This window comes from Galleria mellonella, unplaced genomic scaffold, assembly GCF_026898425.1.
Source record: "Galleria mellonella isolate WM207_F2 unplaced genomic scaffold, CSIRO_AGI_GalMel_v1 utg78, whole genome shotgun sequence".
Lineage (NCBI taxonomy): Eukaryota > Metazoa > Arthropoda > Insecta > Lepidoptera > Pyralidae > Galleria > Galleria mellonella.
This window is the reverse complement of record NW_026442151.1, coordinates 6,551,343-6,578,203: the sequence shown is the minus strand read 5'-3', so window position 1 is coordinate 6,578,203 and position 26,861 is coordinate 6,551,343. Positions and strand designations below refer to the sequence as shown.

The window sequence follows — 26,861 nt, the reverse complement described above, 5'->3', positions numbered from 1 at the left end:
ATATTTCATTTATCACAATCCGGTTTTATTGTATAGTTACAATACTTAAGAAAAAAAAATACGAAATAGAGTAAAATAAATAACAACTCTTCTGCCACCCAATATCAACAACCATACAATTAATTGAATCAATATCCAGAATATAGACTTTCTTTATATCATGAATTCGTATCAACGGATTTCCTGTCTTCAATAACTTATTACAAAGTTTAAATATTTCCCTTTAAATATTAACATCATTTATCGAGGTCCTTTATTTTCAACATAAGCATAAAACAATTCTGAAGCATCAGAAATCCTTGCAGCGATGTAACATGTTGGATTCATTACTTCAAGGCGGCTACACCATCCAAATTGTTATGATGACAGATCCTCGCCATTTTCTATGGTATCAGTGTGATTTGTGGCCTCGTCTTCCTTCTGTTCCTCTTCTTCTTTCTGCTTCTGTTTTTTCACCATTTCTGACAAATATTTACACCTCTGCATACATTCCTCCTGGAATGAAAGAAAAAAAAACAAATGTAAACAAACGAGACTGAAACTTTAACTTTATAATAATTTAATCTTTTTGTCTCCACAACTGTTAAACTTAACAATACAAAAACATAAAAAATATTCATTTTAATTCATTTATATATATGAACATGGATACAAAATAAGATAATTATAATAAATGTTCCAAACATTTATTACACATCCTGCCGTTTCCGGTGCATAAATTCATAAATCTTTTTTTTTATACAATTTAGAATGGCAGACAAGCTGACGGCCCACCCGATGGAAAGTGGTAACCGTCGCCTATAGACATGAGCAGTACCATGGACATAACAGAGTATACTGTTTCGCCCATGATACCCCTCATTCATTATATCATTCATATATATCATTATTAAATAAATAAAATACTGTATTAAAAAAGGGTATATTAAGATTTCTTCAGGGTCGGCAATGTGCACGTAACACACCTAGTTTTGCAGGCGTCCATATCCTACAGTGACCATTTACAATCAAATGGTCTGAATGCTTATTTGCCACCTCAGTGGTATAAAAGAAATTGGCAATTAAAAAAAAAAAGAAAACATTTCATTATTTAAAATAAGTTTATGAGAGATTCGATTTGATTTCGATTGATTTTGTGAACTGTTACTATGGAGTTATTTATGCCAGTGACTCGTAAAACTAGTTCTGTATCTTCAAAATCAAGGACAAACCAGCGAGTGAAAAATATATGTAAATATAATTAACATTTAAAATACCAATTCTGAGCACATTTACGTAACTAAAAAGACAAAAAAACTATTGGACGGAATTGATCCGATCACAATTTCCATTTCATGCGAAACTAATTCCGTTATGTAATTGTGGCCTGCTTATAAGAGTGGCAAATGTTAAGCAATCGTTAATTTTCCGAATGACTTCACTTAGTGGCTGCGAAATCATGATTTGGAATAATAAATTTCGTCAGGAAACGTAACTGTCGCTCATATAGATAATAATTTAGGATTGTGTTTCATAAAAGACTTTATTGTTTGAAACAAATCCTGTTATTTTGATTTAAAAATTAAACTCTTGACCCGATTTCGATAAAATTATAATGCGATTAATCTGAAAGTGTATCCTTTCTAATAGAAAAAGTATTTTACAAATCGGTTTACAATTCACGGAGTGGGGGAGGAAAGGGATTGTTAGTAATGGAGACTGAAAATCCTATTGCTAGCATTATACCCAACCATGTCGACCTCCTCGCGGTTCCCCCTGGAAACTATCATGCTTAATTCCTGATGAATTCATCATGATGGGCTAACTGGCCTGTTTTCATTCTCATCTATCACCCTTCACTGGTGCTCCGCCGACGTATCCCGTTAGCGCAGGCGGGGTTACCATACCATTTTCACCCATCAAAAAAAATTTACCAAATTTAAATGACAGAGTAATTAGATAACAAACAAAGAAAATACAACTGAAATAAAAACATTTTCCATTTTTAAAGTTGGTTAAAACAATCATACGAATCAAATAATTTTTCTATTGCAAATCGCTTGAAAATCATTAAGCTTTGTGTGTTCAAATCCACTACCAGGCGACAGTAATACATGGAAACAAAGCATTGGTATGATGGAGTCACAAACTTTAACAATGAGGGAACAATTGAAAAGAAGTTACAGAATCAAAGTCAACTTACTTTGGTCTTCCCTGGCACTGAATTGGCTATCTTCTGCCACCTGTCTCCGGCACCGCCCTTGGGGTGCTTTGCGAGCGCACTCTCTAACGCCTTCTGCTGGCTCTGCGACCAGTTGCCGCCGCTGGTCTCTTCTGTTTTGCGAGTTTTCACCTGAAATTAAACCTTCCATATTTATAACAGGTCTAGATTTAAATTATACTTTTCTCTCCAATTTAATACAGCAAATATTAAAAAGAAAGAGCATAATTTTATTTCGTAACTTGGACATGTTGATTGTCCAGAATAAAAAACAACAGTATACTCTGTTATGTCCATGGTACTGCTCATGTCTATAGGCGACGGTTACCACTTTCCATCAGGTGGGCCGTCAGCTTGTTTTATAAAAAATAATAATTATAATATAAAAAATAATAATTATAATATAAAAAATAATTGTATGACCTACTCCATCTCAAATCTACGTATAAGCAAATTCCATAATTGATAGAGCAGTAAGTCTCTGCTGTAAGGCTGTAAACTCACTATTACATTGTACTAAAAATTAGAACAAACCATCTGTCAAGAAAACTTTTAAATAATAATACTTATTCTTTATTACATTAAATGATAGTGAAAATATCAATTAGAAACAATATAAGTAAAATGAACTTATCTCTAAAAGAGATCTCTTCCAGTCCACCTAACATAGTGGCATAGGAAGTAGTGAGTGGGCAGCAATAGTGCAAAATAAAAACCTAAATATAATAAGCATATACAAACATCTAAAGTGCATCAACCTTATCATGTGGGGGGAAAGGGATTGTTAGTAATGGAGACTGAGAATCCCATTGCTAGCAATATACCCAACCAGGTCGACCTCCTCGCGGTTCCCTCTGAAAACTATCATGGTTAATTCCAGATGAATTCATCATGATGGGCTAACTGGCCTGTTTTCATCCTCATCGATCACCATTTACTGGTGCCCCGCCAGCGTATCCCGTTAGCGCAGGCGGGGTTACCATTCCATTTTCATCCAATAAAAAAAAATCTTATCATGTTCATAAAAAAATTACCTTCTTAACCGGTTCCACCACGGTAGGTTCCATACTCTCCTGGCCGGGTATCTTGTAACAGTTGTCTTTGAGCTTGGCGGCCATATGCGTCACTTCGGGCACGCTGCGGCACATGGCCTCCGCGATCCGCTCCCAACGGTCCGCGGTGCCGCCCGGGTACTTCTTCACGAGCCGCACCAGCTCCGCTAAGTCGTCGTCCGTCCACAGGCCGCCGGTGATAACTGGCTGCGTCTATAAACGGGCAATCAACACGCGAAAAAAAATTAATACATCGCAGTACAGACACACACTCATATGAGATATATTCATAGACAAAGTCTTAAACTAATTTTTATATATTTTATTATGCAATTTAGAATGGCAAACAGGCTGGCGATCCTATATACATGTTCTATAGACATGAACAGTACCGTCGACACAATGTTGGGGGGAAAAGGGATTGTTAGTAATGGAGACTAAGAATCCCATTGCTAGCAATATATCCAACCAGGTCGACCTCCTCGCGGTTCCCCCTGGAAACTATCATGATTAATTCCTGATGAATTCATCATGATGGGCTAACAGGCCTGTTTTCATCCTCATCGATCACCCTTCACTGGTGCCCCGCCAGCGTGTCCCATTAGCGAAGGCGGGGTTACCATACCATTTTCACCCATCAAAAAAAAAGTACCATCGACATAACAGAGTATACTGTGACGCCCACGATACCCCAAATACTGGATTTTACCTGCGAATTAGTTCCTATGACCTTTATTTATTTATATGCTTTTGTACATTCACTTATAATATAAATATTAGGTTGTAACAAAAATTTACACAGGCGGACTTATCCCTTAAAGGGATTTCTACCAAAGGAGAAAGTCTATCTCTGTACTATTTTAGATATAAATAATATACAAACTTTTACATTTATAATATTAAAAGGATTTTATATAATATTTTGCAATAAATGCTATTCATTTTCATATGACTAAATTGTGGAACACAATGCTATTGATTTAGTCACTTAATCATATGAAAAAAAAAACCAATTTCAATTGTAGCAAAACAGTTATTTTGATTTAAAAACAAAAAAAAAAAAATACTCAACCGATTTTGATAATAACTCTACGAGACCAATCTGAAAGTATGTCCTTTCAGATAAAAACAAATCTTAAATCGATTTACAACCGACAGAGTTTTGAGGTAACAAACAAAATCAAAATACAACCGAACCGAAAAAATTCGTCTTTTTCAAAGTCGGTTGGAAACAAAAGTAGTAACAATGACTGATTTGTTATTCCGATATAAATACACGAGTGTGAGTACATTAGATATAATCTTTGGATATTATGTTTTATCAAGCTGATTATTATGATCACACCGTAATTATTTTTGTACTTTATTATAATATTTATAAAACAAATTTAGTAAATTTTCGTATATATAATTCTAATATATAAAATTTTCGTGTCGCGGTGTTTGTTACCAAACACCTCCGAAACGGCTTTACCGATTTGTATGAAATTTTGTGTACATATTGGGTAGGTCTGAGAATCGGCCAACATCTATTTTTTATACCCCTCAATGATAAGGGTGACCCACTCCTAAATATATTTTTTTGACATTTTTTTTGTTTTTAGTTTATTATGATTTAGCACTGAAGAATACATATAAATTCAAATTTTCACGCTTTTACGTTTAACCCCTGTTGTTTAATCGCAATTTTTATATGCCGCAATATGGTTGCAAGATGACAATCGAATATAATAATTGCAGTACGATATATTTTCATGTATACTTCTAGAAATAATGTATATGATAAAACAACGTTTGCCGACTCAGCTAGTATTTTATATAAGTGTCATATAATCATACAAATCGCCTGTTTCTCAAACTAGGATAACCTGTGTTATGAGACAGGACCAGGCAACGAACATCTGGGAGCACAATCAGATCACATCCAGAACTTGGCCAAAATAAAAAAATTGTGTCTTAATTTGACCCAACCGGGACTCGAGCTCGGACCCCATTTGCGCAGAGTAACGTCTTCCCCGCTGCGCACAGAGGTCGTTTAATAATACAGGGATATGATACTGTGTAATTTTTTTTTATGCGTGAAAATGGTATGGTAATCCCGCACGCGCTAACGGGATACGCTGGCGGAGCACCAGTGAAGGGTGATAGGTGAGAATGAAAACAGGCCAGTTAGCCCATCATGATGAATTCATCAGGAATTTACCATGATAGTTTCCAGGGGAACCGCGAGGAGGTCAATTTGGTTGGATATATTGTTAACAATGGGATTCTCAGTCTCCATTACTAACAATCCCTTTCCCCACTATACTGTGTAATTGTATTCATTAAAGAGTAGTAATTTTCTATTATAATTTCATGATTGTGGACATTTGATAAAAACAGTCATAATACAAATTGATTAACAAAAATATTTAGAGTAATTGTTATTTTATGATTGCAGACGTAAGCGAGAGCTATTACGTGACGCTATTATATAAAGTTATTATTACTTATTATATTATAAAACTGAACAGCAGTTTAAAAATTTATAATACTACATATTGAGAGATATATCAGTATTATTTTAAAAACATTTCTTTTCTGGTCTCTGCGAGCTGTGACACAAATCGCCTTACGCCTCCTAAAAGACTTCCTGATGAAGTGAAACAATTGTTGAAAATGGCATATTGAGTTTGAATAAAATAAAAAAATAAGTAAATAAAATTCCCATTTTGCACATAAGAACTTGGATATATCAGTAATTTTACTGACACATACCACTTTTAAATGTAAACACGATGACGAGACTCCAGCTGTTCGGTGGCAGAAACGCGACTGAAACAGATGTCACGAAGACGACTTTATACCAATTCACTATTAACACATACGGATCAAAGCTATAGCGGACTCACATGTCTGACGGGCACGGCGACCGGTCCCTGCGCGGGCTCGTCAGCCGCGTCCAGCAGGCAGCCGCCCTCCAGCGCGGGCGGCGCCCAGCGGCGGCGCCGCGGCCCGCCCGCCGCCCGCGCCGCGCGCGCCGCCGCCGCCGCCGCCGCCTCGCGCTCCGCCCGCTGCTGCTCCTCCTCCTCTCTACGCATCCAAGTAGCAAATTATAAACGTTAAATTACAAATAACAAAAAACTAAAAATACGATGCCACTAAAAAAAATTTAAAGTAAGAAAAAATAGTTTTATATTCAATTCCATATCCAAGAATTTATATCTCAAAATATCTAATAATTATTATTTATAACAGGCTGTTTATTTATTTATTTATTTATATGCTATTCTACATTCCCTTATAGATATTGGGTTACAACAAAAATATACACAGGCAACACTAATCCCTTAAAGAGATTTCTTAAAGTCAACCTTGAAAACCCGAAATGAAGAAAAATGTATTAACTACATACTTAACATAAGTATTAAGTAGATATTTGTATAATTAATTTAATTATATTATTTGAACACCTGCAAATAAAACCAACTGATTCAACACAATACTTTCAACAATATAGATGTAACATAAAATGAAACTGGCAATTCAAGAGTTGCAACAACAAGTATCAAAAACTATTGTTAAACTACCTTTTCTTTTGTCGCCTTGCCTCTTCAGCCATCTCTTTCCTTCTTCTCTTTAACTCTACAATGCCACGGGGAATGGCTGTAATGGACCACCAAATAAACCTTGGTATTTGAAATGGCAGTGTATCTTTAATGCTAGGCTTAGGAAGCTGTTCCAATATCTCCGCTAGTCCTGTGTCAAAACCTGACTTTTTTGTGTGTTTCTTTCCTCTGCTGTTTAGTATTTGTTCCTAGTGAATAAAAAACAATATTTATTCATTATAATTTAATAACTTCATTGACCGCTTATTATAATATTTGAGTTCTTATAAGAAAATAACATCATCATTTCAGCCATTATCAGTCCACTGCTGGGCATAGGCTTCCCCCAATAAGAAACTTATATAAAATCATAATTATTTTATCAATTCATTATTCACTGTTTAACATTGGTTTACTACACACATATATCTAAATAGTATTAAATACATAATAAAAAAAAATTAATAAATAGTAATTTTTTTTAGTTATTATATTTTATAACTAGAATTTCTATTATATAATATTAATTGGCTCCATGCCAAATTTAATTTCATTTATTTGATCAAATAAAGTGTCAAGAGACTACAAACATACTTTCATTCATCAATAATACTAGTAAGAACTAAAAAAAAATTAAATATATATGTAAGAATGTTGTCATATTAAAATTACTTACAGCAGTAAACCTTTTCTCCAAGTAAGCGGCCCAACCGACAGCGTACTGCCCAAATGTGATGATAATAAAAAGAATAATGGAGCCCTCTGCCAGTCCCATTTTTCTAACATGCCTGTAGTAGTACACTGCAGAGCGCCAATTTGGAAGACCATTCTTGAGTACTTCATTATACCTAGGAACATTACAATTAAATATGTTTGCCATATATGACTTTATAACATTCATAAATTGATAATTTAATTTACAATTTTTAATAATCTAATTACTAATTTAATGGAAATAAGTTTCAAAGTGATTTATTAGCTCTATAACAGGCTACTTGTAGTCTAGCAAAATTTAAAAAAATTGTACTTCTTAAAAGACAGAATTCTGGTTGACTTATGTAAAAAAATCTTTAGTTTCTGTAAAACTGAAGAATAAAATAAATATAAAATTGGATATTTGTCCATAATACAAAAAATACTTAATGTTTCTCCACAATGCATCTAACTTGTTATATATCTATAGGAAAACAATAATAACTTCTCTCTTTTCCCTGGATCCTTCAATATATTATGCACAGACACCAAGTTCCTGAACTGGATATCTGCATCAGGTGCACTGTTTTTGTCTGGATGCAGCTTCAAAGTGAGTTTCTTGAATGCAGATTTTATTTCCGAAGATGAAGCTTCCTACAATACAGATTGTGTAGTTTATATGAACAAAAACCCTTACATAAAATTGTAAATATTACTATAATACTCTAGATTTCAAAATTTTTCATTTAAAAATTAAATCAACCTGTTAATATTAATCTGGATAAAAGATAATATTTTAATTACTTATGTCAGCAATGAGATTATATAAGAGTAAAAATAAATAAAAAAGCTCTCACCTGTGTAACACCCATTAATTCATAAAAATTTTGATTTACTTCTTCAACTACATCAAACACTTCCAAGTCGTCATCGTCCCAAGCGTATGCGGAACACGTCAACATAAATAATATAATTAATATGTAACGCATTTTGAAATTCAAATCGTTTCAGTGTAAAACTTTATTTAAATTTTAATATTAAATATAAGTGGTTTCATTCTTTACAATTTTTATTTTGACAACTCAGCACTGATTCAAGTCCGGCAACACATGGAAAAACGAAAATGCAGTCTTGAAAGATTGTGAATGTAGTGCAAATGACACTTGCTGACATTAAATGACATTACACTGATTATCCCGATTGACAGATTGCAGAATTTAGATTTACAACGATTATTTACAATAAGATTTATATTTTATTCAATATCGTAAAAAAATGTTTTCTTCTTTAATTTGAATTTAAAAATATTGCCAATATATAGAAAAACTATTAAGATGTGGATTCTTTTATGTATTTTTTTTTCAAGACTACAATAAAAGTAATACATATTAAAGATGATCTGTAAACAAAACATCCAAAGCCTACAGTTATTTAAAAAAAAAATCTTGTTTTTAGTTTCATTCTTCAAATTCTTTACACGTTTTTCAAAAATCATCATTTTATATATATTTTTCCTTCGTGTATTTTAAACTTTTATTAAAATATAGAAAGATTGTAATTTGGTGTTAATTGGAAAGTCAGTTCCTATTAATTGTAAACGATAAATGTATATATTTTTAGAATTATACTACTGCTAAACATTGCTAGTAAACGTAGTAGTACTACAACAATTACTGCTTTGGTTGTAATTTGTGACAATGTGATACATAATGGCTGAAGAAAGAAAGAAAGTATCGACAGAACAATTAAGGATACTGGTGGAGGAAATAGAGAAAGACTCCACTCTATTAATCGGCAGACCGGGCGGCCGAGCGCCAATCAAACGAGAGTACTCAGAAAAATGGGAAATCCTCGCCAAAAGATTAAACTGTGTTGAAAATGGAGCTGTCAAAAATGTTTCAAAGTGGCAGCAGGTACTTTATATTTTTTATTGAATTTTTGTTTTTTTTTTTCATATTATTTTTGGCCATATACATAGGTAACTACCTAATTATCGATTCATAAAAATACAATTTGCAATTGAAAAAACATAACTAAAATATCTTTTCTAAATCTTACAGTCACTGCGCGACTGGAAGTCCAATACTAAAAAGAAAGCTGCGAAAATAATGAAAGATAAAAGCTGTCAGAGTGATGTAAATCAAGAGTTGACTAGTTTGGAGCAGCGGCTGCTCAATCTTTATGATGAAGACCACTCTCCAGTGAAAACTAGTGGCATTGTAAGTTGTCAATGCTTCTATTTATAAATTTATAAGTTAGTAAAGATGTAATGATGTGTACTCAATCACACTTAATTAGCTGTAGCCAATGTACTAAATTTAAAATATTTTTCCTGTAAAATATCCTATAATATGTATACATCTAACAAAGCAAAGGAAATAATATTTAATGAAATTGTAATTTTCAATTATCAAAATATGTTTGTGTGTTATGGCTATGTTTAGAAATTATCCTTCTTTTTTTTAGGAAATGCAAATATTAAGTGTTCCCAAAAGATTACAGAATATAAATGTTACAAAATGTGTAAAAAAATTCTTAAGAGTATCTGAAAATTTAAAAAATAATTAGATAAAAATACACACGTGTTTATTGTCAGTACAACTAAGTTTCACGCAATACTTCAATATAAAACTATTATACTATTTACAAGGACTGTTATGACAGGCATCCTTACATTCTGTAAGCTACTCATAATTGGGTAAATTGTATTGTTTGCTCTTAATAGAAAAAAAAACTAGAAAGATATATAAGTTAATGCTTTTGACACTAACTTCCTTTTTTCCCTGCTAACATCAAGATGGATAGATAAAATTGGCATAAAATAATATTTAATTGCTTTTATTCTCATTAGGACATCAGTTATATAGCAGAAATAGACCCGCTGTCGTCAGATGACAGTATGGAAGAACATGTGTGGAATGAAATGGAGTCAATATGTGTACCTAATGAACTTAATATAACCAAGAGCAGTATAGCAACTGAGTGTGAAAGAGAAAAAGAGAAATTAGGAAATGGTGAAGGTAAGAATTTAAATTATATAAATTTTTACATGTTTTCATTATATAAACTATAGAAATGGACCAATTAAATTATGTTTACAAATAAAATAAATTCACTGTATAAAACAAATTCTGACTGTTTCTGTGCTTGCATCTTCTAAACCACACATCTAATTTTGATATGGATTTCACTGTAATTTTGATATTTTTTTAAGGAAGGTTTATGGTTATAATTTGCACCCATACTGAAGGGTCTCTGTTTTATTATTAAAACAACAAAAATAAGTTTATTTCCCAATAATTATGTAGTGGTTAATTGCTAATTCATTATTAGATGTTAAAATTTTTTTATGACCCAACTATGATTTTTTACTAACACCATAGACAACACATTTTAAACGTAGACTAAACAAAAATACGATTTGCTTTATCTTCTGTCCCTTTCCTGTAACTATAAATAAATAGAAATAGACAAAAGACAATAAATTTTCATGAACAGTTGCATCTTTGTAATATTAGTAACAACACATACACAATCACAAATGTTTTGAGTCCGTGTGAAGCCAGGGCAGGACATTATTTTGTAATAATAACAATAGGCATCTCATCTAAAACATACTTTTGTTTTGTACATAGATCAAAGAGACATACTGGCGCGACTATCAGCAATCGAAGCCTCTCAACAAGAGATGGAGAAATGTCACCACGAACATGTGAAGGCCATGATTGCAGCATTAAAAAGCCATACAGTAGTGGCGTTACGCCAGTCTAAAGCTATGGAGGCACAGACACAGGCTATATTGAAATTACTAGAAAGAAGAGGATAGCTGCCAATAATTTATCATTTATTATTTAAGGAAAAAAAAAAGAGAGAAATATTTATTTTTAATGCTTAATTTCACACAGTAACAAAAAACATTCAACAATAAACAGAAATGAAAAATCACTAAAATAGTGTCACTCAGCTATATGCCATGTTCTTTCGAACATGACGTTGATTTTCAGTGGCAACAATTTGTTAGAGAGAGAGAGTTGGTAATATAAAATAGAACTTTACTTTAGTAGGATCTGGGAGAAAGAAAGGTGTTGAATATCGCTGGAAGTGGCCTGTAAGCACGACATAAGTTATGAAAGTTGATGAAACAATAGATGTATATAAGTATTTTACTAGAGGGAGACTTTGTACAAAAGTCCAAAAAGTTATCTTTGTACGAAATGGGGGTACCTCTGTCCCATCCGTGTTTCTGCCGAGAAGCAACTGTCATTACATGGCTGTTTCACTTTGAAGATATGATATGATATGGCAGTGAATGCCGTAGTTCTCAAAAATATCAACTTGTGAGAAATACTAAGAGCATCACAGAGAAACCTGCAATGTCCATGGATCTATTTATGTCTATAGATAACGGTTACCACTTTACATCAAGTAAATCATCAAATTTAACTTTCAAATAGACTTGAAATATCAACTTGTTTACCATTCTAAGTATCATATGGAAGAACTAAGTTCTATCTACCTACCCCACAGGAAACATAGCGTGAAGAGAGATAAGATATATATAATAGTATAATATGAATCATAATTGGAATTGAGTCAAAGCTTTTAAGCTCGAGAACATTGTATGGTTGTATGTATTGATGACTGATTAATTAAGAAGAATTGAAAATAAATATTTAAATGTTACATAGACTTTAAAGCCCAATTTATAATGTAATAAGAATTTACGAGGAAATATAAATCTGTTTAAAATAAAAGAGTTTATTTTTTTTAAAACACCTAATTTTGATATTTTATAATGCTTCTCACGTCTTCTTAACATGCACACAACGATCTTTAGGAGTTTGGAAATTCTGTGTTTATCTTTACTTTATAAAATATTTATAAAAGTGGATAAACACAGATTTTACAAATTTTCCTTATAACAGTTAATGTGGGCAGCCTTTGTTCAACAGTGGGCAGTTAATGGCTGAAAAGAATGATTAAATAACCTACCCATACGGATACGCTGGCGGGACACCAGTGAAGGGTGATCGATGAGGATGAAAACAGGCCTGTTAGCCCATCATGATGAATTCATCAGGAATTAATCATGATAGTTTCCAGGGGGAAACGGGAGGAGGTCGACCTGGTTGGATATATTGCTAGCAATGGGATTCTTAGTCTCCGTTACTAACAATCCCTTTTCCCCCCTCTCAAAAAAGATTGTGTTCCACAAAAAAAAACGGATTTAATTTTGACCAGTTATGCAAATTTTAAAAGTAAACTACGGAACAGAATTCTATGGGACTAATCTGTAAGTATACTTTTTCAGATAAATAAAAAAAATCCAAATGGGTTTATTAACGGCGTTATGAGTTAAAAAACAACCGAATTGAATACCTCCTTTTTGAAGTCGCTTGTAAACAATTACATAATGATGCATCTGTCTTGCACCGAGAGGGCGCCCCCTTCCAACCATAATATTAAATATATAATGTTCAAACTATAATATTAAATCGATGCAGGTGAATACATCCCTGGATTCTTGGAGACGGCTATCTTTGTTGTACAAGTTTTGATTTCATTCTAAAAAAACTTGTGAATACCCTTAATGTTTGTTATATGTGTTATAATGCAATATGCTGTTGGTGTTCCTTTAAATAAATACATAAAACGATACACAGTTTTCTTACCTTTTTATGATTTTTCACCACTTCGTATTCGTGGACTTCAAAAGAAAAGTAATGAAAGAGATCCCTTTTAAGTGGTGTATCTAGATAAAATGCCGGATTTTTAAGTTTTACCTTCAGAGACACAATAGTGGAAATCGAATACAATGATGCAGTAATTTTTGCGTATTGCCGGAACAAACATACATTTTTTAAACATTCAAGTGTTGGCATTTATTGATCATATTAGGAGCCCTCATATAATTTTTTCTTAAATATCTCCCATGTACAGAATCCGCTAGTTGCAATTTTGTTATATTATAGTTAGATTTGTCAAATAGACATAATAATAGTTAATACTCATAGTGTTATAGTCATGACTCAAATAAAGTGTTTCGATGCGAAACATAGATGTAATTTTTTACATTAATATTGTAAAAAAAAATCTTACGGAAAAAAAAACGGAAGAGAAAGAACCGGATAATACTTGGCTTTTATTTTATAAAAATTCCAGCCTTAAAGTTATACACCCAAATACGAATTTTTTTTTATACAACTTATATAAATATAAGAAGAAAAATAATTAATCTGCAGATAAATAAATTTTCTTAAACAATCCAGCAGATTTTAGTCCTTCGATACAAAAATTAATTACCTATCCGCGACTTGACCAAAATAAAAATTAACCTTTCTATGTCTTTATTATAAAAACAAAAGTTTATTTGTTTCCCATAAAGGACTCCGTCTCCAGTTTATCCGTTTTTTACGTGTATATTACGCGATACCCCATAAATTATAACCGATTTTGAGTATTCTTTCTTCATTCGAAACCATATGTTTATCAACTTTTTTAATATCTTAAATTATGGCTATTATTATCGCGCGCTTCTGTTCAACCTTTGAATAGCTAAATCAATAATTACAATAATAATAATAGGTAAACCCAGATAAATAACTAGGTCACGGGCGTCCCTGGTATTCCTGCTCAGGGGTTTGTCCTTGTAATAGTATCAATCTGTTACCTATACCCGTGCAACGATAACTCGTTAACCCTGCATCGAGTTCATAATAAAAAATATTTCAAACACCTTGAAATTATCAATCTGGAACGCAACATAGCAGTTTTCGACGACTGCAAATGTACGTTTGCCTACAATTTTAGCCGCCCAGTACTGAGAGAGCCCCGGTCGGCTTCACAGGCTGCTATATTTGGCCGAAAGTAGGGCTGAAACGGGGCGGCAGGGCGGTCCCATGCACAGTGGTCGTGCCAACAGTACAGTACGGCGAGTCAGTGTCGCGCGACCCTGCGGTAGCGATAGATGGCGCGGGATGGCATGGCGTCAAAAAATAAATAGCGTTCATAACGCGAGTGGATTGCGGCGAGGTGCAATTGCACCTTGCAATTTGATTGCTCCGTGACAAATGTGAGGCACCTCTCCATGTCGAGCCACACGCCGCTGCTAATCACAATAATGGTTTTTGCATTCTTCGCTTTGTTCTTACTTGGTATTTTAATTACCAAGCCTGTACCAGTAAGTATTCTATACATATATATGAAAAAAAAAATAACAAAGGAAAACGTTTACAGCCTAATGCTCATTTTGTCGTAATTTGTTTTGTTTTATTTTATTAGTAATAAATATATAATATGAATAAACATTCAGAAAATTTATTTAAATTGTATAAATTATTAAATACACTCATTATTTATATATAAATATATAATTATTTCGTAATCATAATATATGTATATGTAAACTAATATGAATTTTAAATAAAATCTACTCAGAAGATATTTTTAGGCTACTTGTGACATTTTTAATATTGCTTTAACGTTTGCAGACTTAATGCAACATATTTCTTTATAGAATATTAAATCAAACAAGTATCGATTCATGCCACTTTCAAATGCATATGCGAATCTTGAAATTGTAGATCTTTCTCTGCTCATGATGAGGTTAAATAGATGCTACCTACATATGTAATATTTGTACCTAGTTTGAATAATATGCGTCCATAGAGCGAGAAAGCAAACAAAAAATAACCCTGTCTCTGTATGTACAGATCATGTCTATGTGTCTACACAATATATATGCGACATTTTATATCATTGCTCTATTTTGACATGTCACGTTTTCTTTTGACATATCTTGTAATAATTAAAAAAAAAACGACGGCCATCTTTCTGTCACCTCACTCAATTAAGTGGATTACTTGCAGTATTTCTCTTATAACCATATCTCGAAGCGTACTATCAAGTTGTCAGGATAAGATTTGTTTACCAGGAATGAACTCAGAACGATCGATCCCCAGGAAAACATGCGCTGTGTATCTGTCCCGCTCATACGTTTTCCCGCGAAAATAGGTACTACAGACTATAAAAACCATAAATATTTTGTATTTAGAAGTCTATATGAATTTAGAAGTACTTAATAACTGTATAGGTAATTATATATACTTTAATTTGTTTTTTTTTTATCATTAATATATATATATATATATATATATATATTAATGATAAAAAAAAACAAATAAAAAAAAATTGTAATGTAAAAATTGTGTGTAAAAATTATTCTCCATGATGATATTATTATAAAAGACACCTATAAATCCGTTAATAAATCTAAATAATATATAATTAAAAATATTAAAATCTGGCTGTAAGAATGCTACGAGGATCGTAGAAGTAGTGCTACGGAGCTACGGTCTCAATCTCGTAGGCACCATATCATAGTCGCATGTGTAAACGTGATTATGGGATTGACGTTGAAAATAACCACGAAATATTTTGGAAATTAACTCCCTTACACACTGTTTTGTGGCTTTCTTTCAAATTAGAAATTTAGCACAAAAGAAAGAAACAAAATAGCTATAATTGGTTTATGAGAGGTTTGACGTTTTTGAATGAATGAATGAATAAATTTTATTGAAAAAAATGTGGTACAATAAGGTCATATGGCAGTTTTATAATGGTTTCACACATAAGTTAATAATAAAATATTTTGTCATTACAAAATAATTTTGTAATGACAAAATATTTTTTAAATTATGAATAAGGGGGTATTTTAACTTATGTTTCTTTTTAACAATGTCTAGAATTTTGTGAACTTGCTTGGACTCGTCCGAATTATATATATATATATATATATATATATATATATATATATATATATATATATATATATATATATGTGCATAAACAATTTGATTTATTTGAAAACATAAACCATTTTTTTTCTACAATGAAACAGATTAAATTCACTTTTACAAATTTAATATATAATTTTGCATTACACGCTTGCTACTAGTGCTTGCTACTCGATCCCAGACCATTTCCTTGATCTTCCAATACAGCGTGACACCTAGTGTTTATGTTTGTATAAATTAGTATTTATATGATAAATATTAGACCGACCTAATGTATCCACTTGTCATTAAAATTTCCTGTATTTATTATTTGTATAAATGGTACAATAAAATGTAAATAAATTAATAAACATATTATGCCAAAACATATAGAAAATCGATACAAGTTTGTGATCGGGTAAAAATAAAAGAAATCCTATCGATTTGAAGAAAAAATATTTGACATTTAGGTAAAAACAAAAAATCTCATCTAACAACCTTGTTTATCAGGGGGGAAGGGATTGTTAATAATGGAATCTAACAGCCCCATTACTAACAATATATCCTATCAGGTCGACCTCCACGTGGTTCCCCCTGGAAACCATCGTGGTTAATTCTTGTGAAATTCGTCACGATGGGCTAACTGACCTGCTTTCATCCTCATCTGTCATCTATCACTGGTGCCCCGCCAGCGTATACCAATAGCGCAGGCGGGTAACCATTCCATTATCATCCATAATAAAAAAAAACCTTGTTTATCAACTTCGCCGTCAGTTGGCAAACATATCTGCGAAAGCAAACACGCCTTTGATATACTTGAATGGGGTCGCTTTATATATGTAAGTATGTTTAGATCAAACACACCCGGAATGAACTCCCTGTCGACGTTTTCCCAAGAGACTACCGCATAAGGTTCTTCAAGAAAGAGATAAAAAAAAATTCTTTAGAGTCGGCAACGCGCGCGTTATGCTCCTGGTTTTACATTACAAACGTGCATAGGCTACGGTAACTGCTTACCATCAGGCGGGCCGTGGTATTTTTTTTAAGTTTGTCACCCCGTAACTCCGTCAGTTGTGTCAACCGACTAGAAAAATTATTTTCTTACCTAAAGGGAGTTTAGTTTTTAAATTAAAATAACTGGGTTTGTCACAATTCAAGTTTATTTTTTTATGACTCACGCATCAGTCTCTATTTTACAATTCTGACACCCCTATTTTTTGTGTAACACATTCTTAATTATTAATAGATATAATAAGTGCTTGTTGCAAAAATATTTTCTCGTATCGAGCTGTCCAGTTATGGAACAAACTCCCGTCCCACATACAAGAGAATCCCTCTATTACCTCTTTCAAGAAAAGGTTGAAATCACATTTTCTTTCCCTTGAGTAATATTTTTTTTTGTATTTTTTCTAGTTGAACTGTCAAATCTTAAAATCATTAAACTAAATTTCTAATGTAAGTAGTATATTAATTTATTTTAACATTTATTATGTAAGTAGGTATGTATTATATGTATTTATAGTGTATGTATTTACGTAATATTATATATTTAAATATTTTATTTAACTGTATATTTGTTTATGTATTAATAGTTGTAGCACTTCAGCTGCCCGCTAACGAAATGCTTTCTTACTGTACTGGGTTGACTGGAAGAGATCTCTTTCAGAGATAAGTCCACTCTTGCTCGCAACATTTATAAATACATTATTTTATATGTAACTTACAAGTTCAATAAAGAATATATAATATATAATAAGATTTGTCTCATTTGCACAAAGCAACGTGACTACCACTACACCACATAATTCCTCAAATAATAAACCGCCTGTACGCATATGTGCAGTGCATCACGGAGACACAGTGCGCGGACGGCAAGGCGTGCCCAGCGCCGTGGGTGTGCTGCGACTCGGGCTGCTGCGCGCCCGTCAGCTCCCCATCGCGTCACGACCTTGACGACCCGCTCAAGGAACATGGATTCTCTTACCCTTGGTATGCTCAATGGTAAGTCTCATTCAGTACATACATGCTCCTTAATACTCATAAAAACAATCTATACCGGTGTTTTTCAACGTGGGGCCCACGGCCCATAAGGAGGCAATTTGATAGTTAAGAGGGGGGGGGGGGGTTGCAATAAAAAATGGACTAGCAGCTATTTTAACTCTCTTGCTCGAGGCCATTTAAATGCAATGCTACATGTAGAGATCGGTGCAAAATTTAACAAAAAGAGTAAATTAAAAAATGCTGTAAATATTTATTAGGTATAATTTCGTACATTTTAGAAATGTTTAAGTGGGACATGACACAAAAAAGGTTGGGAAACACTGATCTATACTTTACACTTTACTTTATCTATTGTTTACAGGAACGCCATTTGTTTTCTTTAATAATTATCTAACCTGGGCCCATAACCTGATGTAGTTTGGCGGGAGACTAAATAATTAATATATTTAACACTAATGGCACGCCGCAGCTTTGTATGGTTTCTTTTAATTAAATACAGCCTGTGTTATTTGCTCAGAATGTTTATGTCTATTGGTGAAAGATTTTTTTAAATTGGTTGAGTATCTATGTATAACATAAAAAAGCAACTCTTTCTTGTTTATAATATAAGTATAGATATAAATATCGCACAGTATAGAAGAAATTTTAACTCGTACATATTATACGATTTTTAAATTGTTAAATACGTATATTTTATATATTTTTTTGTGCTTTTACATGTATGTATATTAAAAGAGATGTGACTTTTATGAACATGCATTAGCCCGGTACCTAATGAGATCTTATGAATCTTTACACGCCACTATTCGCAGGCCTGTTCTATTCCTGCTCGGGACGTTGGGCGGGATCCTGATCTGCTGCGTGTGGTGCCTATTCTGCAAGCGGCCCAGCTCGCACGGCATCTACATGTGCTCGTTCGCGTGCTGCGTCCGCCGGCCCAACTCGAACCACGACTCCGCCGGCTCCATCTACCCGCCGCCGCGCTACAGCCGCTGCGGCTCCTTCCACCAGGCTCCACCACCGTATTCTGAAGTGATATTCTTATTGTGAACTTCAGTTTGAGGTTTATTTATTTTTGCCGATTCGTTTTTATGATATTCACTCTTCATTTGAAAGCCAACGACACTTCTAGGCTGTCATGTTATTGTTTGCATGTTTGTTCTGGCTGCTAAATATTACGAGGGTTAGGTGCTAAACGCTTATTATTTTAGCTATAAGATAGTTTTATGAAAGTGAGTTTGTTTGTTACCTCTTGGAGGCTTAAAATTTAATATACACTTATTGTATGAGATGGTGAAAAATTACTTTTTATTCTGGTCAGTGATCAATATATCACAGTCACGCGGACAAAGATGTTGGTAAAAGCTATTTGATAATATAAACATAAATGATGATGCATGTCGACAGCGACTCATTACTGGCGTCTCTCATATTTAATTCACTCCAATGACGGATTCGCGTGGCAAGAAGCCAAGAGGGTTTGCAGATTTTGAAATAACTTTGTATACTTAAAAAGTGATCAAAACGTAGCTCAAAAAGATATATCTCAAGGCTAAATATATATGATAAATACAGTTTATTGTATTCATACTGAAAAATAGATGATACTTTTTGAGAAAAATCGAGAGATTGTAGTGTGAAGACATTGGTCATAAAAAGTTATGTGGCCTAAGGCTATAGTGTGGTACTTTATTTATTACTAGCATTCGACTGGTTTTATTCTATAAAAGCTGATAAAGAAACTCTCTCAAAATTAACTTAATCTCAAAACTATCTCAAAATATAACTCAAATATTTTTATAAATTAGGTGGGGTGGTGATACCAAAACAGACCCCAAATATTGCACTATTCGAAATCTCAAAAACAAATCAAAATTACATACAGCTTACGCGAATAAGTCAGTGTTTATCCACAAGCTCTATCCAGATACCAAACAAGAATTACAATTAGGATCTGCATGTCTGCAGGTCACAACAGGGTCTCACTGTTTCAACGGTTCACGCCAATCGCGATATCGTAGTATCTCGTCTAAACGATACTATATCTTGTCGACTTTATTAATTTTACTAGAAATATTTATCAATTATCGTGTAAACCGTATTTATATTATGGTTCCATCGGGGTTCCAATCTAAGGACAAGAATTAAATCTTTGGGTCCGATGATTTTGCCAATGTCAAGGTCAGAAGAGACGCTACAACTTTATCGGCGATGCGATAAGATTTCCTAGTCTGTGATTGTCATAGATTTACAATAGGGCCAATTCAAAGATGATATTTTTCTAAACTTACCTCTTAACCTAATATTTTAATTTTGCGAAACTAAATAGACCATCATAAACTAAATTTATAATTATGTTAATTTAAATCTATTAGAAAATTAGTTCTTATTGGTCCTTATAATAAAGACTTCGGTATAAAATTAAACTAAAATTTTAATTTTAAGCGTGAATTTACTGGGTACAGAGGCAACGCATGGGGGGTATCATGGGCGAAAGAGTATATTCTGTTATGTCCATGGTACTGCTCATGTCTATAGGCGACGGTTATCACTTTCCATCAGGTGGACTGTCAGCTTGTTTGCCATTCTAAGTTATATAAAAAAAAAAAGGTTTAGAAAATTGGGATCTCATAATCGACCCTAATGTCTTTTATAAGTAAAAAAGTGACCTCGCTATGTACCTGTAGTTGTTTGGAGGAAATAAGTTCAACAACTAACTTTGTCTATTTACATATATTATATACAGAAGGTAAATATTATATACAAAGGAATATGTAGAAAATAATATATAAAAACGGAAGTTAGGAGTGTAAGAGGCGAGCGATCGAGATGGAGAGAGTGACAGCAGAAATGAATGTAGAAAGTAAAACGTCGCTGTCATGTCTGTACGACTAGTCCGAAGGAAAGAAAGAGGCGAAATATCTATGTACAATTTAATTAGCCTACTTGATGGAAAAGAAAGTAATGATGTTGATAAGTAGCTATGAGATGAATTACAATATTTATTTACAGACGCCACATACCTAGCCACATTTAGATGATATTGCATTTCTTGTGGTACAGTCTTAAAGGGAAATGTGATCTGCTTGCTACAGGTCACGTCGAAGCCGGACCTGTATCCTCTCGTCATTACTTGTGGTGGAGAAGGCGACGGCAAAACCGGTGGTAGCTACCTCATGGTACATTATTTCAGAAACTATGTAATTCGAGCACCTGGTAAGTTCTCCTGCTATAATATTTAATTTTATTATATCAACTGTTAATTATTCACTGCTGAACATAGCCTCTCCCGTAACAAAGATTTTGCAAGTAATTGCCATATTTGGCAGGCGCATTGGCAATCGCAATTTGGCTTTTGGTGCTGGCTCAAGAAGGACGCTGCTGCCTATCCCTCGACCATTGAGTACTCTTAGTCACTTCCTACAACACCCACGGGAAAGGAAGGGATAGCCTATTCTATGCGGGGACCTATACAACTCGTATATTTATGCAATTTTAATGGTTCTTTAAGCGTCTACAATATAAAGGAGGTTTCAATTCGTCTGATTTTTTTTTTTGTAGATAAATTGCGCGGTTAAGTCGCGTAATTTTAAAACTATTATCACAGTTTCACTATTATTTTTGAACGTATTAATTATTATGATTCAGTAATTATTCACTGCTTAGCATAAACCTCCCCCATAAAAATTGTTTTGCCAGTAATTTTGCCAGCAGACGGGTTGGCAACTGCGATTAGATTTTAGGTAATGCTTTAAAAGTTTTTAAATTTTGTTATTATCTGAAGTACGTATTGAAGTACCTAATCGGCTTTGCAGCTTATCATTGAAAACTTATATGTATAATTTAATTAAAATAAAACTCTTTTTAGTTTTCTTTTACGTTAGTATAGTCTATGTTGTGTAACGTGGATAGAGTGAAAACGTCTCAAACTATTGAACATGTTGGATCCATTTAAAAATATTTTGGAAAAACATAAAGGAGATCTGCAATTGGCAAAAGATAACGTAACTACGGTACGTTTATATCCACCCACATAATATATTTATTACTAAACTAATACCTCCCTAATTTAATGTGAAAACTTGAAAAAATACTTTTAGATTTTCACTATACATCTTGAGGCGAGTTTGTTAGTTTCATTACATTATCATTTCAGCCATTATCCGTCCACTGCTGGACATAGGCGTCCCCCATAGACCGCCATAAGGAACGGTCCTGAGCCACTTGCGTCCACTAGCACTAATTTATTTATTTTATCGCATCTAATTTCGTGCAGTATTTTTGCATGATACCGGATCAAACACATCGATCTAGAGACGAAATTTCTAAAACTTTTTGTTTAATCTTCTATTGGTCTTATATTAAAGAGCTCTCATATATTTTTTTCTTAAATTTCTCCTATGTATAGACATTGTCTAGTTAGAATTTTATTAGTAAGATAAAATAACCGAATGCTGCAGTGAATTGCAATGTTTTCAGGTTCTCTATCAGCGGCGAGTACTGCCGAATCTCTCAACTCCAGTTTCATATGCAACGCGACAAATGAGGTGAGTTTGCATACATTGTTAGAAAACTAGATATGTATGTTGGAAAATATCGTGAATAACCGCGTCAAGTTTTATTTATTAACTTATTTTGTTTTTTTTTTATTGGTAATAATAGAATAGCAATCCTGCCTACACTGCCGGTATACGCTGGCGGAGTACTAGTGAAAGATGATAGATGAGAATGAAAAGGTTGCCTTCATCCTCACCTATCACCCTTCACTGGTACCCCACCAGCGTATACCAACAGTGCAGGCGGGATTACCATTCCATCTTCACCTATTAAAGGAAATTATCGTGATGAATTCACCTGAAATTTAGCTTATGGTTTTAAACGAGGACCGTGCGAAGTTCGATCTGACAAAGTATATTTCTAACAATCTGGAAACTAGATCCTATTACTAAGAATCCCTTCCCCTGATTTAATGTATTATACCTTCATACCTCGCATTTTCCCAGTGATTTGAAACTAAAACTCAGCCATGCAAGCATAACCGCTTCTATGCCAGAAGCACGAGTAGGACAATGGTAATCAAGTAAACTACTCTAATGTTAAAAATTTGTAGTCACTTGGCGACAGAGTGCTCAGAACGATAATCTCCCGTCGTAAATTTGTGGGGACTTGTGTGTATTCTTAATGTCGATAAAGGTACAAATAATAATACCTATTTGTCCTTAGACAGGCACATTGCTGACAACGTCACGGTTTTGCCCGGAAACCATCATTTTTAATTCTCGTTGAAGTCATCACGATGAGCTAACGAACTCGCTTTCATTCTCACCTATCATCTCTCACTGGTTCCTCACCAACGTATATCGATAGCTCACGTGGGATTACCATACTATTTTTACTTTTAAAAACAAAAACTTGTCCTTAGGCAAATTCAATCATCCCGCCACCGTATTCGTGCGCGAGCAACTACGAGGAGTGCGGCGCGGTGGGCTGCGGGCGGTCGCTGCTGCGCTCGCTGTCGTCGCTGCCGGAGCCGCGGGCCGCGCCCCCCGCCGCCGCCGCCGCCGCCGCGCCCCGCGCACGCACCGCGCCCGACATCGCCCCCGCGCCCCCCGCGCACCCCGCGCACCGGCCCCGGGAACCAGCGGCCGCCTTCCGGGAGAACCTCATCACGTCGCCTGTACAACCTCTGGTAATCTCCATCTTCCGCCTCGCCTTTTACTCACTCAGTTTTCACAATCATTTGGCGCCATTTATTCCTGTTACATACAAGCATCCTCCTATTTTTTATACCAAGAAGGTAGCAAACAAGCATACAGCCCGTCTGATGGTAAACGGTTACAACTCCTCAAGGTACATTCTCTGGTAGTGTATGCTAGAAATTCTTAAGACAATATCGTCGGATTCGTTGTTTAAGGTAGATATAGTATAAGATAAGTATATCCTGGCCCTCTAGACAAGTGGCAAGCGATTTCGTCGATGGAATTGACATCGCTAGCGAGTCCGTGAGTTAGAATGAGACATGCGACGTTGCTATCTCATTCTATCTCACGGACTCGCTAGCGATGTCGGTTCCATCGACGAAATCGCTTGCAGCTTGTCTAGAGGGCCTGGACAGATCATACAAAAACGAAGTGAACATTTACCATCACGGAGTACTTCCAACTATTTTTACGTATCAACATGCCTTAATTCTTCTTACGTTTGTATTTATAAACAAGAGTATTTAGGTCACTAAGAGAAGGTGAAGTTAGCTTGAGGGTCCACTCTCAAGGGCAGGAATTAAAATTGCGATAAAATCTCATTCTTTATGAAACACTACGTAATACCCTAGTAATAGTAGTACCATACGCAGGCGTAGTATTGTGTGATAAGCTGATATACTCGATTCATAAGGTGACCTCTATTTTTATTTTTGGGAGATCCAAGTCATTTGCAGCCGTTGGTAATGTAATTACGATTATATATCTATATAGTATTTTATAAATCTCTATCTCTCTCTCTACATAAACGTAACACATACATTTTTTCCTTTTTCAGGATCCTTCCTTCGACTTGGAGTTAGAACTGATCGATTGTGAAATGTACTGCGATGGTGGTTGCAAGCCGCGGCTCGGTGCCTCACCGCCAGTGCACCGATCGCCTTCCAACGTGGATGACGAGGCCATCTATGACCACGAAGCGTACGGGTTACGGCATCTCTTCGCCTGCCCCTCGCCAGAAGGAGCCGGTGCCTGCGAGTCGCCTCCGCAACCAACCAGCCCCACTCAAACGTCCAGGGACTCTACGCTTCGAAGACCAAGTGACGAGAGGCGGCACCGGCGTCTAGATAATGCAAAGAAAGCACCCAGAGCAAGAAAATCGAGCTTATATATGCCCCTGTCCACGGCACATCCCGTGAGAAGTTCCCGGATATCACCCGGCGCTCGCACATCGTCCCGCTCTGCGCCAGCCACTCCTTGCAGTAACCTGGTCCCTAATCTTCTCAATTTCACACAAAGGGTCTCGGCGTCAAGACACGGCTCAAGGTCTTCAAGGTTCGAGGAGGAAAGCAATCCTCTGTTATCGGAAATTGAACATCCCCGTACTGACCACAAGTTTTAAATATAAAACAAGCCTATTTGTTGATTACTTTTCTCTCTCTCTCTCACTCTTTCAGATACCAATAAATGGTTACAGTATATTGATGTAATAGAATAGATCGATGTTTATTGATGTGAAACTCGAATTAACCGATTTATCGGCCTAATCTGTAAACCCCTGCCATTTACAGCCTTTATGGTGATGGAATCTATATGTTGTGACTGTTAACCTGTGCTCATTATAACGTAGAGCGAACACTACATAAATAAGTAGGTAGTTTAAATGTTAAACAAATATTTTATTGCATATAACTGTAAGGTACGAGCTTGTTGGACCATTGTTCACTTGCCTTCTATTAAGAAATGAATAATTCTCAAAATGCCAAACTTGCCTTTCATTTTCTGAACTTTTAGTGAGTAACATCAAATTAATATATCTTGTCAGGTACAGTTGGGTAATATATAGCAATATCTATATATTTTAATTACAGTAGCTATATACAAACTCAATAATGTTCTACTAACTCGAAAATGTAAAAAGTCTGTTATCCAAAAAATAATATTGGATAACAGGTTTTTTTATATATTCGAAAATAGATATTCGATCGATATTTTTTTATACAACTCAGAATGGCAAACAAGCTGACGGCCCACCTGATGGAAAGTGGTAACCGTCGCCTATAGACATGAGCAGTATCATGGACATACCAGAGTATGCTGTTTCGTCCATGATAAACCCCATGCGTTGCCATTCCTGAAGACTCAGGTGTTATTCCTTTGTGCTCTGTAAATTCATTGATATATCCCACCCTTCAAACCGAAACACAGACATGCAAACATAACTGCTTTACGATTGAAACACGAATAGGACAGGGGTGATCAAGCAAACGACTTTTGTACAGTCTCCCTCTGTTTGATATCGGAATGAGTGATAACCTTTTTCCCGCCATCAATGTCCACAAGAACTCATTGCATAGATATTGGATCAGTATCCACATTACTCATACCTACTGCCAGATCGACTTCAAGGCGGTTCTCTTTGTATATCATTATGGGTAATTCTTTGCGTATTTTTTACAATAGACGAACTGACATATTTTCTTGCAAAATAAAAAAGACTTTTACATCGACGATTCATAACTCTAGAGGAACTGTATTAAAAAGGTCTTAACTTACAATATTTTATTCATACTCAGTAGTTTCACTATAAATATGTACTTTCAACATTTAAACCACTTAGACAAACTAACAAACACACAACTACAGCCACAGAACAAATAATCGCTACCTACTTTAGCTCAGCATAAATACAAGTTGTTTGGCACCAGAAATAAGTTGAGGCTAATATAAAGATCGTAACGAAGAAGTTAATAAAAAAATAAATAAAATAATAAGAAAATTAGAATATATTAGTAATAATTTGAATTTTAATTGATAGAACTTTTAAGAAATATTTGAGTACAGAGTGAAAATGA

The 26,861-nt window shown here is 34.5% G+C and overlaps 3 protein-coding genes across 4 annotated transcripts; 2 read left to right on the top strand and 1 right to left on the bottom strand.

Annotated features, from left to right (window-relative positions):
- Positions 1-85: 85 nt before the first annotated feature.
- On the bottom strand, positions 86-8,679 carry LOC113514018 (uncharacterized protein F54F2.9). The gene is made up of 8 exons (XM_052901518.1): positions 8,390-8,679; positions 8,038-8,186; positions 7,516-7,687; positions 6,822-7,048; positions 6,144-6,324; positions 3,235-3,465; positions 2,183-2,332; positions 86-495 (listed from the first exon to the last, which is right to left on the bottom strand). The coding sequence occupies exons 1-8, from the start codon at positions 8,519-8,521 to the stop codon at positions 358-360; spliced, it is 1,380 nt and encodes a 459-aa protein (XP_052757478.1). The 5' UTR covers positions 8,522-8,679; the 3' UTR covers positions 86-357.
- Positions 8,680-8,975: 296 nt separating this feature from the next.
- Positions 8,976-12,280, top strand: LOC113514017 (uncharacterized). Its single transcript, XM_026898001.3, has 4 exons — positions 8,976-9,445; positions 9,593-9,751; positions 10,384-10,552; positions 11,168-12,280. The coding sequence occupies exons 1-4, from the start codon at positions 9,242-9,244 to the stop codon at positions 11,356-11,358; spliced, it is 723 nt and encodes a 240-aa protein (XP_026753802.2). The 5' UTR covers positions 8,976-9,241; the 3' UTR covers positions 11,359-12,280.
- Positions 12,281-14,362: 2,082 nt separating this feature from the next.
- On the top strand, positions 14,363-25,767 carry LOC113511513 (uncharacterized). Of its 2 annotated transcripts, XM_052901514.1 has the most exons (7): positions 14,363-14,712; positions 18,150-18,307; positions 19,120-19,339; positions 21,403-21,523; positions 22,787-22,854; positions 23,730-23,996; positions 24,845-25,767. In XM_052901514.1, the coding sequence occupies exons 1-7, from the start codon at positions 14,620-14,622 to the stop codon at positions 25,406-25,408; spliced, it is 1,491 nt and encodes a 496-aa protein (XP_052757474.1). In that variant the 5' UTR covers positions 14,363-14,619; the 3' UTR covers positions 25,409-25,767. The 2 variants fall into 2 exon arrangements, with proteins under 2 accessions (XP_052757474.1, XP_052757475.1); XM_052901515.1 differs by lacking the exon at positions 14,363-14,712 and having other exon boundaries at positions 18,169-18,307; positions 19,120-19,329.
- Positions 25,768-26,861: the final 1,094 nt, after the last annotated feature.